Raw genomic sequence first — 19,752 nt, forward strand, 5'->3', positions numbered from 1 at the left:
ATAGGAGATTTATTTCAATGACGTTTTTGTTAAAAACAATGTCGTTTGTGCATGACAACGATGGGTTTATTAAACACCAACATTGAATTGCACTACCCTACCCCGCACTACCTAACTCATTTGCTGAAGGGATTGTGCGCATCGACGGAGAATAGAAGAATTGGGGTTTAGATTTGCTACATAGGGGAGACGCTGAGCATGGGACCGCCATCGTGGCGTTTATCGCGACGCCGACAGGGACTCGCTCCACGTGGCATCCGATGACGAGGCCATCCGAAGCAGACCGCCATCAGCGAAGCTCAGTTACCTAAGCATGCTCATGTCTTTTCTCTTTCTTTCTCGCACACGCAAACACTTGTTCCGGTGGCCCCTCTCTCTTTCGCTTCATCTTCAACATTAGGTCTTCTCTAACTCTGTGGTTGTTACTGCTTCTCAACTCTCTTCCCCTTTCCTTCACTTGCTTACTCACATTCGCAAACCCTAATGGACAAGACACCAAGTTGAATTTTCAGAATCTATTCATCCAAGTTTTATTCGAAGCAAAAAGAACCGAAATTGGAATTTTAGGGAAAGAAGAAGAAAAAAAAATGGCGTACGGTGGTGCAGGTCCCGTAGGTGGTTCGGGTTCGGCATCGACAATAAAGCAAGTCAAATTGGAGAGAGAAAGCGAACTGAGAATAGAAGTTGGTAACGACGCACCTCTTCGCCTTTGACTCCTTAATGACACTGCTGAGATTTTTGGCACCGAGCTTCCACCCGAAATCTGGCTTAATTTTCCTCCCAGGCTCAAGTTTGCTGTAATATCTTTTTATATCCGCATTTTTGTTACATTTACATGTCTATTTTCTTCTTTTTATAAGAAAAATGTTTTTTTTTATCTTTCAGGTGTTTACTTGGTATGGTGCAACCATTGAAATGGATGGTGCTACTGAAACTGATTATACTGCTGATGTGGTAAGCCAATGTAACCGCCCTATTGCGTGCATTCTTTCTGTCAAACTTATTGGTAAGACAAAAAAAACTTGGGATATCACTGATGAGGAGATTGCAACTTTTTGAGTGCAGACTCCAATGGTTAGTTATGTAAATCTGCATGTTGTGCTAGATGGAAGAAGAAGTCGTGCGAAAGCCTCACCACCAGATGATTCTGGTTCTTCTCAGGTATTTTTGGTGTGTATCTTGATTACTTGACTGGATGGTTGACATCAAGGTTTTAAATTGCGGCCACGGTTTTGTCACTTTCCTTTATATTGCAGGAAATTGCAGACAATTCCAGCTCATGTGTTGCAGCTGAAATCGCAGTTTCAGACATATTTTTAAAACCTTGTGACATGTAAGTTGGCGTGAAAAGTGTTGTTGTTACTTTTGTATGGCTTATAATTTTTAATGTTAACATGAACTGTGGAAAATAATGCTTTATTTTACGTAAATTGTGCTGAGAGACTTGAAAGCTTATGATTTTATCATAGATTGTCATGTTATTTTCTTTCATTTGTAAGCTCTAAAGTTTGTGGTATGTGAATTTTGTGAATTTGGTTGGTCAGGGCCCTAGGGTCATTGTTGTAGGACCTACTGATTCTAGAAAGAGTACCTTGTCGAGGATGCTTCTTAGTTGGGCAGTTAAACAAGGTTGGAAGCCTATCTTTGTTGATCTGGATATTGGCCAAGGGTCTATAACAATTCCTAAATGCATTGCCGCCACTCCAATTGAAATGTCAATCGATCCTGTGGAAGGCATTCCACTTGAAATGCCTCTTGTTTACTATTATGGGCACACGACTCCTAGGTGATTAGTGATGTAACTTCTATTTTAAGTTGGCAACATTATATAAATTTTCATTGGTTTGAACTTTTGAAATCATCAGTAGTGCATGAAGGAAATGAAAATCCAATCACCAAACGTATTTTTCTTTTTTGCATTAACAATGTAGAATTGTATAAAGTGCTTGTTAAGGAGCTTGCAGGGGTGATTGACAGGCAATTTACTGGAAATGTTGAATCTAGAGCTTTAGGCATGGTGATAAATACTATGGGATGGATAGAGGGTGTAGGTTATGATGTAATTGGCCTTTGAACTTTAGCTTATTGTTAAATTGATCACCATTCAGACATTTAACTCACTGCTAATTATGATTAGTATTGATTATAGTGTTCTATCCTCTCACTCCTTTTTTTTTTCTGTGCATGTGTATTCTGTTGCAATTGCTCTTGCATGCAATTCGTACATTCAAGGCCAATGTTGTCTTGGTTTTAGGTCAGGTATATGCCTTGTATATATATTATATACTATATTTAACGTTTGCATCATTGCATCTTCCACATTAGTTATGCATTGAAAGCCAGTTTTAATGATTGTCATATATACTATATACTATATTTAACATTAGTTCATGCTGATTTTGGCTCAAATGCCATCTTTCCACTCATTGAGACATATTAATCTAATGTCTTTGGTCATCTGCTTATCCTACAGTGCCTGTGTTACTGCAGCTTCCATATATATCAGTATTTTCTTTCCCCTCATTAATAATCCAATTAACTAATTAGCACTTATGCTTGCAATTGAGTGCATTCTGAATTTTCTCGAAATGTCTACGGAATCAGGAAAATCATCAAATGGGCCAGAAAAGGATTACTCTTTAATAGGTGACATAACAAATCGCATATTTGGAATCTTTAATGCCATTCCCACCATTTCCAACACTTATGGTAGCGGAATAGTTCCAGAAATTCATGTTAGAAACAATCAAATGTGTTCACTCTAATATATAGAACTTGTTAATGCTACCCACGCCATCAAAGTATTTTAACTTCTAATTAGAAAATTACACATTTTTATTACAGGCAACGTTAGCACCCCCGGTAGAAGGGGAAATGCTCAAATTTAAGGACTATGTGTTTGTTATGTTGTAGTGCATTGAGTTTCTTTAGCGTAGCTATCTCTGGCTATTGGGCATTTGGATATCAAGCTGCAGGCCTCATAGCAACTTCATAGATGATTACAACAAGCCTTTGGCTCCCAAGTGGCTTATTTATTTGCCCAACATTTGCACAATAGCTCAATTATTAGCTAATGGTGTGGTAAGTAACACCCTGATTCCCACTATAGTCTACAACATTAATTGCATGTTTAGATCATGGTATAGTTTGCGCACACCATACATTAGTTTAGATAATGTACACTAAATTTAATACTCAATAATAGGTTTTTTTTTATTATCTAAGTGTTGATAAATAGATAGGATAAAAAATTATTCATGTTGAGTAACAAAACCTGGTATATCAAAATGACTATAAGCAATGGATTGTCTATTCTAGAAGATTTGAAAAATATAAATGAAAAAACAGATGTAAATTTGAGTGAATGGTTTAATTGTCAACATAAATAGTTGGCACTTCTTTTCTTTTTATCTTGAAATTTGTGGGCTTAATATTTAATTATGTGCCCTTAATTGCTGTTTAAAAGCATATTTTTGTGCAATATAAAAACTACATTGACAGTAGATCACTTTTACAGGTTTTGATCTTTTTTGTTTCATGGGTCTTGGTACGGTCCTTCCATGCTTTTTCCTCATGGAAAAATTTTAAATTTGTTTAAAAGCTTTCTACATCGGCCGAAAAAGAAACACGTGACAAACTACATCGGTCATAAAACGACCATTGTAGAATACGTGATAAACAAAGTAGTATCTACGACAACACTAATGTAGAAAGTACTGCTTTCTACATCGGTGATGTTGTAGGCACAACTTTGTTTATCTCGTGTTTCTAAGACGGTCATTTTACGACCGTCATAGAAACATCCACCCTCTACAACATTGTTAGTTACAAAGACGTGTGTCCCCATCTTTGAAAAGCGTTTTCCACCGTTTTTGAATTCTACTTTTCTAGTAGTGAGATATGATCCACCATGTCGTGGTTCTATTGCAACCTCACATAGAAGGTTCAACATCTAGTCCTTGCTTTGAGGTTCCAAAAACTTTGAGATCGAGTCTTCGTCTTCTTGTTGTTGCTAGTCTTTCTCTTCATCTTATTGTTGTTGCTTTGAAGCTGTTACAATTTTATTTTTAATTTTCTTTCTAGTGATAAAATATGGAGGAGAATGTTTGGATCTGGCACGAATCCTGATAATAAGGGTGATTTTTCTAAGTCTTGATGTTTCTTTGTTGTTGTTGATGCAAAATTCTGAAAGCATAAGGAAAATACTAAAAAACTAAAGGGTATGGAAAATAAGTAAGTTTTGGTGGTTTAAAATTGTTAGAAAATTGGTTATAATTGTCAAAAGTCTTACACTAAAACAATTACTGGAGATCCAAAGGAATTCCAACTCGATATTTTTAACGTTGATCATAACCAACATGACGAGAAGGACTATTTTAATGCACTTTAAAACATAAAGTAATAATTTTTTTAAATAGTAATAAATTAAAATTATTAAAAATAAGATAAATGACAAAATATAATTTAGCCTAAAATAAAATTATGATAACTATTAAAAACTATCAATATATTAAAATTAAGGGTAAAATATGTTTTAGATCCCTCTAAAATTACCTATGTTTGTATTTATTTTAAAATTAGATGGACAAAAATAATAAAAAAAAAATAAAGGGATCAAATTTAATCATAATCATCTTAGAGGGACCTAAAATATATTGTCCTAAAATTAATTATTATTTTGACAACACTAATGACATTAATTTTAAGCTGACAAAGAATAACATCGAGCCAAATTTAAAAGATAAAATTGCCAAAATAAATATATTAAAATATAAACGACCAAAATTAATTTTAATAATACAATAAAAAAATAAAAATATATTTTAACCTAATCAAATTATATCATTTGTTTGTAAAAGGGTCTAGCTGTGTTGTTAAGTAAAAGTGTACGTGAGTTATTTTAAATTTTTTCACATTATTTTTTTATTTCTATACATAAAAAAATTGTTACTTTTATTTTTATTTATAAGAAACAAGTTATAAAGTAAATTATATTATAACTTTTTCTTATAAAAAGGAAGGCTAACTTATAATGTAAAATATAGTATAACTTTTTCTTATAGAAAGGAAGGTTGTATATCATATGTTTGCTTACCGGTTCAACAGACCTGATCATGTTTTTTCCTCGTGCTCCCGCCTTTCAAAACAACACCCAATCTCCCTCGTTTTCTTTTTCCGTTTGGGAGTAATGAGTTTGTTTGGGAAAATCCACAATTGGAGGGAGCATGTCGTTGAATCTCACAGCAAACATGATTCCGGTGATAATCGGCGGCGACGTGAATGCGAAACTGCTTGTTCAGGTTCTGGACATGGCCCTAATCTCCAACAGCTAAAACTCGCAACAACAGAGATACCGTCTTCTGTTAGAATTATTAATGTCTTATGTGAGAGACATGTGACTTATGTAGGGACTAATAAATAAATAATTAATAATTAAAGATTAAATTGTAATTGGGTTAATTGAGGGGAGTAGTGGTTATAAAAGGGGATTAATACCCACTAACGCGAAAAAAAGTCTCATTCCTAACAAAAAAGTGTTCTCTCTCACTCATAGTCATCACGAATGGAGAAAGGCAGAAAGAAAGGTCGAAGGAAGTGAAATCTAATTTCTCTCCTCTTTCATTGATTGTTTGTGAGAATCATAGGTTTCAAGATCCTGTTATTTCCTATAATTCTTAAGAATTTTTACATGTGGTATCAGAGCATGTGTTATGAAATTTATGATTCTCCAAGCATGATTTAATTTCTCCCAATTATGCATCAACCCTAATTATAAAATTTAGGAATAATTTAATTTCTCTCAATTATGCATGAATGCTAATTATGAAATTTAGGGATTTTTTCCGTTGCAAGTATGAAATCTTATATTGAAAAGAACATGAATGCGTAAAATTATATTATTTTGATTGCATTCAATGAAGAAAAACTTATGATATTTGTACGTAGTGGGTACTTTTGAATTGTATATATTAAATTTGGAGAAAGATTTCAAATTTATCCTTTTGTGCTATCTAATTTAATTCCATGATAATGGTGGCTGGTATTGATATTTTTATCATATAATATGAGAAAGCCACATTACTATGAGCGTAAGTTTCAACTTTTTGAAAAGCGCTAGCACGTACGTTACGTTCATTGCAGGGTATAAATATTATGAAAAGTTGGAAAATGCCATTGTGGCTGCCAGTATCTATTTCTAATGGAGAAAGAAAGCGTGAGTTGCAATTCCAATTCATGGAAAAGTTGCGGCTGCTACACGTAGGCTTCCTAGCAGGGGTGAAGGAATTTTGAAATTGCTATTTGCAACCCATTTTGCTATTTTCAGTCCCACTTGTTTTTTTTTTTTGAAAATTCTTATTAAATTTGATTAAAGGATTGAAAGTTTATACCCTGTAATTAAATTAACGTGAATGCTTTGAAATTATTGATAGCAGTAAATATATGTATATGTTACATATTTGTTTGAACGTGTTTGAATGAAAGACACAAATAAATACAAATATTATTTTATGGTCTGGAATGAAATTAATAAAATGGCTGTGAATTGTTAATAGCAATAAGTATGTGCAGACTATATATATTTGGTTAGAATTAAATGTATGTTGAATTTGTTAGTCACCAAAGTGGCCAAATTTGTAAGGTTATTTAATTCTAAATTAATGATTATTTTGATTACTCATGGAATAATAGATGTTAAATTATATGATTATTGGTTTATGGGTAATTGAAATTCATTGTTATAAGATATTTATGGATCATCCAAAGGTTGATTAGTTGTTCTTATAATTAATGAATATAATTGTAGGCGATTTGTGTGTATCATTAGTTTTATTTATATGTCCAAAGGAAATAGATACTACTAATTGGTGCATATTTAATTGCCAAATAATGTTAAAATTTTATTAGCATCATTATGTTTGTATGTTGTGTGTTGGTGTATCACCCAAAGGAGAACATCAATATACATTGACCGTTATTTGAATGAATCATATGCATGACATGTATTTTATGTCTCAAAACATTTATGTGAATTTTATTATGTAATAGATGTTTTGAATTCATTGGATTCTTATGTATCATCTGTGCCAATTTTAATGGACTTAACTTCTCTAACAGAAATGAGCAAGTCCAATTTTACCTCAGTGTTTTGGATTATGATCTTGCTATGTTGGAAGAGAAGTTTGTTACTATTATTGATGCTAGTAGCAATGATGAGAAACCCACTATAAAGATTAGGGAAGATTGGACAGACTTAGCCTAATGTAAATGAGAATGATTGTTGCAAACAGTATTAAGAGAACTCTCCCTAAAATCAAAAGTGCTAAAAAGTTTATGTGATTAGTGGGAGAGCACTCTCAAACAGCTGATAAGTCTGTTGCCGGGACATTAATGAGTACATTGACTATCATGAAGTTTGATGGTTCACATACTACGTATGAACATGTCTTTGAGATGACAAATATTGCAACAAGACTTAAGACCATGGGAATATAATGGCTGTGAATAAGAACTTTCTTGTTCAGTTTATTCTATACTCATTACCGTCTGAGTTTGGCCCATTCTAAATGAGCTATAATACCATGAAAGATAAATGGAATGTGCATGAATTGCACAATATGTTAGTTCAAGAAGAAACGAGGCTTAAGAATAAAGGAAGTCACTCAGTCCATTATGTAAGCCACCAAGGGAATCAATGAGCTGGAAATAAATTTATGAAGAAGCATGATAAAGGCAGAGGGTAATTAAAAATCAATACTCTTTGCAAATCCAGAGGAAGGTATCAAAGGGAAATAATTATCAATTTTGTAGGAAATCAAGACATTTCCAGAAGGATTACCTAAAGTGCAAGTCTTGATTCGAAAAGAAAAGTGAGCTTAATGCTCATGTATGTTTTGAATCAAACTTAACTGAAGTTTCCCATGATACATGATGGAGTAATTCTAGATGTATGACTCGTGTTTCTAACGCTATGCAGAGATTCCTTACAATCCAAACCATAAGCCCAAATGAGAAGTTCGTCTTCATGGGGAATAAAGTGAAAGCTCCAGTGTAAGTAGTCGTGACTTATTATTTAAAACTCGACACTAGACATCATTTAGATTTACTGGAAACTCTTTACGTACCTAGTTTATCTAGGAATTTAGTTTCATTATCTGAACTTGATGTTACTGGATACTCTTTTAATTTTTGGTAATGGATGTTTCAATTTATTTAAGCATAATCATCTCATTGGTACTGGTATTCTTTGTGATGGTTTATATAAATTGAAAATAGACAATTTGTATGTTGAAATTGTTTTAACTTTGCATCATAATGTTGGCACTAAACGTAGTTTAGTGAATGAACGATCTGCTTTCTTGTGACATAAATGTTTAGGTCACATTTCTAGAGAAAGGATGGAAAGATTAATAAAGAACGAAATTCTTCCTTATCTAGATTTTACGGATCTAAATATTTATGTGGGTTGTATTAAGGGAAAACAAGCAAAACATACAAAGAAAGGAGCTACAAGAAGCACTCAGCTTCTTGAAATTGTGCATACTGATATTTGTGAACCTTTTGATGTCAGTTCTTTCAAAAATGAATGATACTTTATCACCATTATTGATGATTATTCACGTTACGGTTATGTCTACTTACTGCCCGAGATTTTTTAGGCAATGGATGCCTTATAAATTTACTACAATGAAGTAAAAAGGCAATTAGACATAAATGTGAAAATTATTAGATATGATAGAGGTGGTGAGCATTACGAAAGATATGATGAAACTAGGCAACACTCAGGTCCATTTGCTAAGCTTCTTCAGAAACGTGGCATTTGTGCACAATACACAATGTTCGGTAGACCACAACAAAATGGTGTATAAAAAAGGCGTAATTGAACTTTAATGGATATGATTAGGAGTATGTTAATCAATTTGACTTTACCCGTATCTTTATGGATGCATGCCTTGAAAACTACCATGTATTTGTTGAATAGGATTCCTAGTAAGGCAGTTCCAAAGGCACCTTTGAACTGTGGACAAATAGGATACCTAGTATAAGGCACCTGCATGTTTGGGGTTGCCAGGCAGAAATAAGGATTTATAATCCGCAAGAAAGAAAATTGGATGCAAGAACAATCAATGGATATTTCATTGGTTATCCAGAAAAGTCAAAGGGGTATATGTTTTATTGTTCTAATCATAGTATGAGAATTGTCGAAACTGGAAATGCAAGATTCATTGAAAATGATGAAATCAATGGGAGTACAGTTCCACGAGAAGTGGAAATTAAAAAAGTTAGAGTGCAAGTCCTTTTAGCTTGTGCCTCTAGTAGTAAGGTGATTGCTTCTTTTAGTTGTTGTTGTTACAAAATTAATGAAGAGGAGCAACACAATAATGAACCTATGATGCATAATGAAGCTATTATGGAAGAACCGCAAGAAGTAGCATTAAGGAGGTCTCAAAGCAAAAAAGAGACCAACTATTTCGAATGACTATGTGGTATACCTACATCAAACAAAAACAGACTTAAGCATTATTGATAATGATCCCGTTTTGTTTTCACAAGCTGTAAGCTGTGATAATTCTAAGAAGTGGTTAAATGCCATGAAAGAAAAGATAAATTCCATGGAACCTAATGGTGTTTGGGACCTTGTAGAATTACCAAAGGGTTGTAAGAGAGTTGGTTGTAAGTGGGTCTTCAAGACTAAACGTGACTCTCATGGCAACCTTGAACATTACAAGGCTAGACTTGTTGCTAAGGGATTTACTCACAAAAATGACATTGATTATAAAGAGACGTTTTCACCGGTATTCTTTCAGGATTATCATGGCATTAGTAGCCCATTATAACTTGGAGCTACATCAAATAAATGTGAAAACCGCCTTTCTTAAAGGAGATTTAGATGAGAATGTTTATATGGATCAACCAATGAGGTTCTCAGTTGAAGGAAAGGAACACATGGTGTGCAAATTAAAGAAATCAACATACGGTCTTAAGCAAGCTTCCCACCAATGGTATTTGAAGCTTAATGATACCATTGTTTCCTTTGGATTTAAGGAAAATATTGTTGATCAGTGTATATATCTGAGGGTCAGTGGGAGTAAGGTTATGTTTCTAATCCTGTATGTTGATGATATATTGCTTGTAACTAATGATCTTGGTTTTCTTCATGAGACTAAGAAATTTCTCTCTAGAAACTTTGAAGTGAAAGATATGGGTCAGGTAAGCTATGTGATAGGGATAGAAATATTCTGTAATAGATCACAAGGATTGGTAGGTTTGTCTCAGAAAGCATATACCAATAAAGTACTAGAGAGATTCAAGATGGAAATGTGTTTAACATCACTTATTCTAATTTAGAAAGGAGACAAATTTAGTCTCGCACAATGTCCTAGAAATGATATGGAATGAAAACAAATGAAAGTTATTTTCTATTGCTAGGCCGCTGAAAATGTATTGTGATAGTTCTGCAGCAATATTTTTGTAAGAACGACAAGTACTCTAAGGGTACTAAGCATATGAAATTGAAATACTTTGTCGTTAAGGAAGAAGTTCAGAAACAAAGAGTGTCAATAGAATATATTAGCACAAACCTTATGATAGTTGACCCTTTGAATAAGGGATTACCGCCCAAGACATTATAGAACATGTTGAAAGTATGGGCATTATTGTTATTGATGATCATTAAGTGTAATTTATCTTATGCATTTTAGTGACACTCTGAGCTCAATTATGATATGTTTCTGATGACCTGTTCTCTATATTTGCATGCATGTTTGTGTTAGAGTAATGTTAACAGGTTTTGTCTTGAATGAAGACATTATGTTGGACCAATTATGTACTCCTAACTAATGGTCATATTAAGGAGAAGATTAATTTGTAGTGCATGGAAGGGACTATGTCGATTAGATGATGTACAATCGCCATGACTCGAATTGGTTCTTATTCTTAATCATGAAATTATGATGTACCCAATGTATAGAACAATTTAGTCAATTTTTAATGCGCATTATGTTAGTTAATCTATTTATTTATTTAGTCCATAATGTTTATTAATGTCACATGAGCCAAGTGGGAAAATGTTAGAATTAATGTCTCATGTAAGAGACATGTGACTTATGTAGGGACTAATAAATAAATAATTAATAATTAAAGACTAAATTGTAATTGGATTAATTAGGAGAAGTTTCTAAAGGGAACTGCTACTTGATGGGAGTAATGGTTATAAAAGGGGATTAATACACGAATGGAGAGAGGCAGAAGAAAAAAGGTCCCCTTCCTGACAAAAAAGTGTTCTCTCTCACTCATAGTCATCACGAATGGAGAGAGGCAGAAGAAAAAAAGGTCAAAGGAAGGGAAATTTTATTTCTCTCCTCTTTCAAGGAAATCAAAATACACCAGAGAGAAGTCTTCGAATGGAGAAAGGTATGCATTATTATTTGTTTGTGAGAATCATAAGTTTCAAGATCCTGTTGTTTCCTATAATTGATAGTCTAGGAAACCCCTTAAAATTTTTTACATCTTCTACTTTCCAACGCCGTTTTTTCTCACCACACAATGCTCGCAACTCAACTCAATGACCGAGTCTGAACCGATCAAGTTCAAAAGGGTTCGATTATTCAGCTTCTCGATTATATATGCATTTCTCTCAAGAACTGCAAGTAATCTCTGCAATTATGTTCGAATTAATAGTGTTACTATTACGAATTTCAGTTTTTATGTTATTCGAGTTTTAATTTGGTTGGAATTTCACTTCTGAAAGCAAATTTGTCATACCATAATTCTTTTGCTCCTATAAACCCTGACAATTGAAAAAGGAAACGGTTGAATTTTATGTTTCGTGAGTTTTTGCTTCTTGTGAATGGTTAATGTGTGAATAGAGAAATGCAATTGTGACCTAATTGAAGATTTGCAAAACCTTAGTTACCATATAGTTCTTAGAGACTTAATGTTTTTGCCAAGGTTTTAAATATCGGTTGCGGTTTCATTGTGTTTGTTGATATTAGGGACAGTTAAAAAACCTTGATGTTGCAGCCGAAATCACGGACACGGACCTTTTTTTAAAAAAATTTCATATTGATGGATGCTAAAGAATGAAAGCATGTTGCTGGTTGAATCTTACATCTTCAACTTTAGGTTTGTCATGTAAAATTAATTAATTAATCTATTTTACTGTGTTTTTCGTTACACAGGATTGTTGTGATTCTAAACAAGGAAACTATATTGGCTGAGTTTGAGATCATTGGGAATCCGAAGCCATATATGGATTCTGATAAATCGACTGTGAGAGCTTCAGCTGATAGCACTTGGAGAATTTGCCCAGGACTAGTAATAGTTCTGCTGCCCAAAATGCAAGTCATAATAACACACAGAATTTCAGGCCAACAATTCAACCACCATACCAACCGCCTCCACTTTACAAAGGCTGTGGGCCAGTGGTGAAAAATGAGGTGCCAGCACGCATCGTTCCTAAAGCTGCTTTAAATCCTTATCAATGTCGGTGGGCTATCAAAGCAAGGGTAACTGCTAAAGTGGATCTGCGTCGCTATAATAATGCTCGTGGTGATGGGAACGTCTTCTTATTTGATCTGCTTGATTCTGATGGAGGTGAAATACGAGTTCTGATGGAAGTGAAATACGAGTAACATGCTTTAATGCTGCTGTTGATCACTTCTATAATGTAATTGAGGTTGGTAAAGTTTACATGATATCGAAAGGTAGCTTGAAACCTGCTCAGAAGAATTTCAACCATTTGAAGAATGAATGGGAAATTTTGTTGGAATCAACTTCAACAGTTGAGCTCTGCCCAGATGAGGATGGTTCTATACCTAGATAGCAGTTCTCCTTCAGACCTATTAATGACATCGAGAATGTTGACAATAACTCCATACTGGATGTTATAGTGACATCTGTGAATCCTTCAGTTCCTATCTTGAGGAAGAATGGAGTGGAAACCCAGAGAAGAATTTTGAGTCTGAAGGACAGTTCTGGCAGGAGTGTTGAACTTACACTGTGGGGCGAATTCTGCAACAGGGAAGGACAACAGCTGCAAGAGATGGTGGATACTGGATCTTTCCCAATTTTAGCAGTCAAAGCTGGGAAGGTGAATGATTTTAGTGGAAAGTCAATAGGTTCTATTTCTACCACGCAGCTTTTCATAAATCCTGATTTTCCTGAGGCTCATAGCCTAAGAGAATGGTTTGATCGGGTAGGAAAAGATTCTGCCTCCCTATCAATTTCTAAGGACATTATTCCTGGAGCAGTGAAGAATAAGGTACGCAAAACTGTGTCTCGAATGAAGGATGAAGGTCTAGGGCGGTCAGACAAGCCAGACTGGATCATTGTAAGGGCTGCTATATTATTCATCAAAACAGATACATTTTGTTGCACAGCTTGCCCTCTGATGATTGGAGATCGCCGGTGCAATAAGAAAGTGACTAGGTCAGGAAACACTAGGTGGCAATGTGATAGATGCAACCAAGAGTTTGAGGAGGGGAAGAGATTATGGAGTACTCAGCAAAGGATCTGTACTTTTTGAAACATAAAGAGCAGGATGGTGAGAAGTTTGGAGAAATAATCAAGAACCGATTCTTCAACTAGTTTATGTTTAGGCTGAAAATCAAAGAGGAATTATACGGTGATGAACAGAAGGTGAAGATTACTGTTGTCAAGGCTGAGAAGGTGAACTATTCTTCAGAGAGTAAATACATACTTGATTCGATTTCCAAGTTTTGTAGGCAGTAATCGTATGGTTCCAGCTTCTTTTAGTACGATAAGCCATACCTATTAGTATTAGTATTCAAGCTTTACATAGAATCGATCATTACTCATTAGTAACTATGAGTTACTGTGTCATTTAGATAGTATCAATTCAAGTTTGAATCTTCTGTTTCTTTTTTTTGTGTGTGGCTTTATATCACACAGGATATATTCATTGTTCCCTGTGTTACCTCATATTATCGTGTGATCACACTATTGTTGAATTATCAATGATCTTTACTCCTACTATCTGATCCATTCTGATTTGCTGTCAGCTATATTTATACTTAATATTCTAGAACGTTCCTTAGAGTTGGATTATTTCAAAATGTAATCCATCATTGGTCTGCTACTTAATTTCGTTCCGTGCAACACAAACACGTAATTAACTATTTCTATAATGTGTAAAAACGAAAATTAACATTTTTAAGAATTGAAAAGCTTCTACTTAAGTGGAGTATAAGAGTCACATATTAGTACACAACAATAGAGGGTTCACTTCATTTCTAAAAAAAAATTGGATTCACAGTGGAAATCGAATCAAAACAGAGCAATAAGTTAAATATGAGAAATGGAGAGGACGACATCGGCGCACACCAAACAACTAACGATGAGGCAGCAACGAGGTCCTCCAACTCTGCATAATGGTAGTTGACAATGGAGAGGATGCACCACTGTTGTAGAGGACAATTGAGAGAGTATTTAAATCTTTTTTAATTTGAGCAATTAATGTTGGTCAACCATTAAATTACTGTCCAAATTTTAATAAGAATTGTTTAATGCTTGGGATAATGTTGCACTCAAACATTGACGTAACAAAGGACCTAACATACATTGATACGTCACTAACATGTGTGTTGACATTCTGACATGATATTTAGAGATTAAAATTACATAATTAATATATTCTAAGTACATTCCACAATTGTGATGCTTTAGAGAATAAAATTTTTAAAGCATGAATAATTACTTTTATTTCTTTTATTGTTGGATGATGAAAATATAAGATTTAGTATTCTAAAGATAAAAAGTGCGATAAATATATTCAATCGTTACTTCTATTAATAGAATAGCCTATGTGATATAGAAGGACGAATTTGTCACAACTTGACCTAGGACGAATTTGTCACAACTTGACCTCTAAATGACAGTATAAGAGTATATTTGTCCTATAATATTTTTTTATTTTTCTTCTTTCCACTTTGCTCACAAATGTGTATGAAAATATAAAATTTAATTCCTGAGTATAAAAAGTGCGATAAATATACCTAAATGTTAATAGTAAATTGTGATTAATTATTATAACTAAAAAAATTATAATGATTGCAACAAAATGATCGAATTAGTAATTTAATATTTTTTTAACTTAATTCGTATCAAATAACAAACAAAAGTTAGTCTCCATTTAAAATTAAAATTTGATTTGATTGTTAACTGAAATTCAGATCATAGAATTAAGATTAAAGATATAAAAGTAAAAAAACTTAAATAAGAAAAATATAATAATAAATATTTTTATATTTTCTTTATTAATGTTAAATTAATGATAAAAGCTCGTAAATTAAATTGAGTTTAAAAGAAATAAACTCGTTTTATTTTCACACATGTACATTAATTAAATTAGATACGTTAAAATTATGTTTATTTTCACACATGTACATTAATTAAATTAAATGCATTAAAATTATGTTTATTTTCACACATGCACATTAATTAAATTAAATACATTAAAATTATGTTTATTGTCACGACAGTCCACTTTCGGTGCCAATAATAATACTTATCAATCAAGATTCTCCCCTCTAAACACGACCCATAGTAGTTTCTTAGGCTTTGACGTTGTCCTTCCCTTTTCCAAAGCCAAAGCCAACGAACGATGACAAAAGAGAATCTTGACTGATTATTCTGGCGAAACTCAATCATTCCCGGTCATCATTGCCTGAAACTCTTCGAAATTAATTATGGGTTTCAAATCCCTTTTTAACAAGAAGAAGAAGAAACTTCCGAAGACGTCAACATCGTTTTCGCCACCACTATCTCTGCCGTTGCAGCACTCACGCGCTGCCCGTAACAGAGGACCTCAACCATGATGAAGAGTCTTGGCCAACCCACCACCGAAGAAGAGATTAAGAGGATGATTCAAGAGGTTGACGTGGAGGGTGATGGCCACATTAACTTAGGTGAGTTCTTGGAGTTGAACACCAAGGGCGCGGACCCCGACGAGATTTTGGAGAATCTAAAGGACGTTTTTTCCATCTTCAACATCGACGGTAATGGGTCGATTATCGCCGAAGAACTTAACATGGTCATGGCGAGCCTTGGAGACGTGTTCCATCGACGAGTGCCAGAAGATGATCGTCGGCGTCGACCGTAATAAATTTTATAATTCCTAATTAATTAATATGGGCTATATATTATAACATTTATATTAGTTACGGTTCAATATAAAGTGATTTGCCCATTAGACTACCAGAAATTGATATGGACTTACTGAGCAGTTGACTCATTAGGAGATAATAGAAACCCTAATAGGTTTAAAACCTAAGACATGGTTATAGTCCCCCAATACACCTAATCAATAAACAGTTTCTCCTCTCCCATCCCATAAGGAAGAATGTGATTTGGTTGATGAAGATTATTAAACCAATTGTTCGTGACCGCTATAAAATTCCGTTATGTAATGTGTTTTATGCTCATTTGGTATTTTATAAGGTTTATTAAAAATTCTCAAACATCAACGGCAACGGATTCAAAGATTCAAAGAGTTTCAAGCGATGATGTCCGGGAATGGAAATGGGAACATGAATAAATAAATAACCACATCAAAAAAGGTACTTTAATTTTTTTGCAGTCGTCGTCGTCGTTATTGTTATATATCATGCACTCCTCTCCTATTATTCTCTCGCTCTCCTATTATTCTCTGGCTTCTTTTCTCTTTCCCGTTAACAAATTAGGGTTTCAAGAATTAATGGTGTACGTACGCATTAGGTTTTCAAGAATTGATGTTGTGTGCAATTCCGTTGTAATTCAATTTTTTATCTTGTTTAGGGGAAATGAAAGATTTCTTTGATGATCGATATAAGATTTTCTGTGCATGGTTGTTATTCACACTGCTTATGAGTTAATTATTTCGTCATTTTCCTTTCTTTTTTTTTTTTGAAAATTCTGCGTAAATGGTGTAGTGTCTTAATTTCTATGGATTAATTTTATTCAATATAGGCAATTGAATTGTACTGTTACACGGTTATACATACCATGCATTATGGTACCGATCATCTTTCATATAGAAAAGGCGAAATATTACCTCGCTTATTTAGTTATAATATGTGCGTCATATAATAATTTTGCTATTTCAATTATTATAGTATGATTTTAATCTGGTATTTCAATTTTGGTTTTAATTAAGCCGGGAATGGAATTTTCTTACTTGGGATTAAATATTATATTTGTTAATGGAATGATATTTTTTTTATGTACATGGAATGATTTATTTTTTTGGACTGAAAATGGAATGATATATTATAACGCTGTGATATGTAAACATTATTGTATTACTATTGAATGCACCTATTTTGCATATTCTGTTATGCAATTGTTGAATCGGTGCATTTTTTTGGGGTAGATTTGTATTCATTCTTGGATATATTGAATAAGTCCATTTGGTATGTTATGTTCACATCCCATGATCTGGTATAGTTTTTAATGGATTTGAATATTATTTTCTATTTGGATGCACTATGGTACTGAATTTTACTTCAATTGTTGAAATGCAGTAATTAAGTATTAGCAGTCGTTTGAATTATTGATTGGTAAAATTGTTTTTTTTTTTTTGTTCATTTTTTAATTTACCAACTATACTAAATTTACATGACTGTATATTGATAATGAGAAGGATACATATCATAAATAATAAATGATTGTTGTATGAATAGTGTATATTTTTCTAAAATTGTTATTATTATGATAAGATTTCATTTACTAAATTTTTTCTATAATATATATATATATATATATATATATATATATATATTATCATCATCCAACTTCAATCACATTTAATTTTGATCCTATCACATTATTCATTAACTTCTATTTTTTTTATACATTTTTCCCTCAATTTTTCAGGTTTTGCATTATAATTTCCTAAATGAAATTCAAGCTTTATAGATTAAAAGACGGTAAAAATAAATAAATAACTAAAAATGATGAATTTCTCTGACACATTAATCATGAGAATATTTCCATCATCGGAAACAAAGTTCAAATCATAGACGCCTTGAGAGAAAATGTTGACAATCCAACCTCATGCCACACGTAAAAGTGTAAAAGTGCAAGAGTGACACTTATTAAACCCCACCGATCTACCCCAAATCCTCATACACTCACACTTTCACTCAACAACAATGACACCGTCGGAAGAGTCCAATACGGTTTCGACGTTTTCTCCGTCGACCTCAACAACCGCCATCCTCCGCCCCACGCCAAGGCAGACCACCGCCTCGCCGACGGCGTCTCAGTTAACTCTAACTCCCAATTCATTAACCAACAAAACGACGTCGTCTTTGTCTCTGAACGAACTGGGTCGCCCCGTTTCTACATTTCCCGACCCGAAACCGAACCCAAACCGTTGCCTTTTCTCCCCAACGCTCTCTTCCACGATCGCCCAATCGTTAATAACGGAAACCTATACTTCGTTTCCACGCACGAACAAAACGACGCAGTTTTCACTAGCTGGAGCGGCGTTTGCTCCACCGTCATAGATGGCGAAACTAGCACCCTCAAGAGACTCACCCCGCACGAAGAGGTGGACTACAGCCCCGCCGTGTCTCTCACGGGAAAATTCCTCGCCGTCGCTTCTTACCGCTCTCGCCGCTGGCAAACCAACGATTTCCGGGAACTCCAAACGGTTCAAATCGCGCGCATCGAGTTCTTTAAAAACGGTTCAAATCGGTGCCATACCATATGGTTAGATTCAATTCTTTAAAAACGAAAATTAACATTTTTAAGAATTGAAAAGCTTCTACTCATCAAGTGGAGTATAAGAGTCACATATTAGGACACAACAATAGAGGGTTCACTTCATTTCTGAAGAACATTACATTAAAGATACAAATCAATATAAGAGGTAACAAAAAAAAAAAAACACGGTGCCTCAGAACTTCATCAGCTTCGCTTGACGGGATCGAAATTGGAAACACCGATCACAGCACCAATAATGGCAACAACAACAACTCCACCTGCCGCGATGCTGAGCAAGAAGTTCTTGAGAGAAGGTGAGACGGCAGCCTCAGCCACATCAGGAACCATCATTGAAGCTGTCAATGCAGCTGCTGTGAGCCCTGTTACAACTTTCTCCTTCATGGAGGTCCTCACCTGAAACCTTCCATTGGAATTTGATGCCGCCACTACCTTGGAGGACCGTAGTGTGAGTGGCTTGAAGAATGCATCAGAGCTAGGCACCACTCTCTTCTGGCTGGCATAAGTTACCGGCATAACCATTGAAACTGCAGAAGTGGAAGCCATATCTTTTTCTCTAGTTTCTTTCTTGCCCTAGTAGTTGTTTGTTTACTCGCTTGAAGTTCCGGTGAAGAGTGATGAAATGGGAATGGATATGTTAACGTGTGTTTGAGAGAAATGGTGGTGGAGGCAGAAGTGTAATGAGAGGTGGAAATTTTCAGCATATTTGCCTGTATCTGACGCGGCAGCTTTCCTATTGGAAATTGATGGATAAGGTTATCTTATCAGTCTATTCATCACCCATTGTGTTGAAAATCCAGTTAGGTTTAAAATTGGATCTTTCTTTCCCGCATGTTCTTTTTTTTTCACCGGGCATAAAAGTTATTCTTTGTCTAGCTCTGTATTTGTGCTTGTAGTAGGAAGTCTTTGAACCGAATCAACATAACATAATTGGTTTAGTTTAATTTCATGGTTGGGTTCATTTGAATTATAGAAAATCATTGAAATATCAATTAATAAAATTTTAAGTAATTTTTTTAATGATTGATC

The 19,752-nt window shown here is 34.2% G+C and overlaps 1 protein-coding gene and 2 pseudogenes across 1 annotated transcript; 2 read left to right on the top strand and 1 right to left on the bottom strand.

Annotated features, from left to right (window-relative positions):
- Window positions 1-529: 529 nt before the first annotated feature.
- Window positions 530-3,327, top strand: LOC114367783 (annotated as a pseudogene).
- A 1,898-nt stretch (window positions 3,328-5,225) lies between these two features.
- Window positions 5,226-13,992, top strand: LOC114367784 (annotated as a pseudogene).
- Window positions 13,993-18,745: 4,753 nt separating this feature from the next.
- On the bottom strand, window positions 18,746-19,394 carry LOC114366857. The gene has a single exon (XM_028323870.1). It carries the CDS (start codon window positions 19,267-19,269, stop codon window positions 18,910-18,912), a length of 360 nt encoding a protein of 119 aa, XP_028179671.1. The 5' UTR covers window positions 19,270-19,394; the 3' UTR covers window positions 18,746-18,909.
- Window positions 19,395-19,752: the final 358 nt, after the last annotated feature.

Source organism: Glycine soja, chromosome 9 (genome assembly GCF_004193775.1).
Source record: "Glycine soja cultivar W05 chromosome 9, ASM419377v2, whole genome shotgun sequence".
Taxonomy (NCBI): Eukaryota; Viridiplantae; Streptophyta; class Magnoliopsida; order Fabales; family Fabaceae; genus Glycine; species Glycine soja.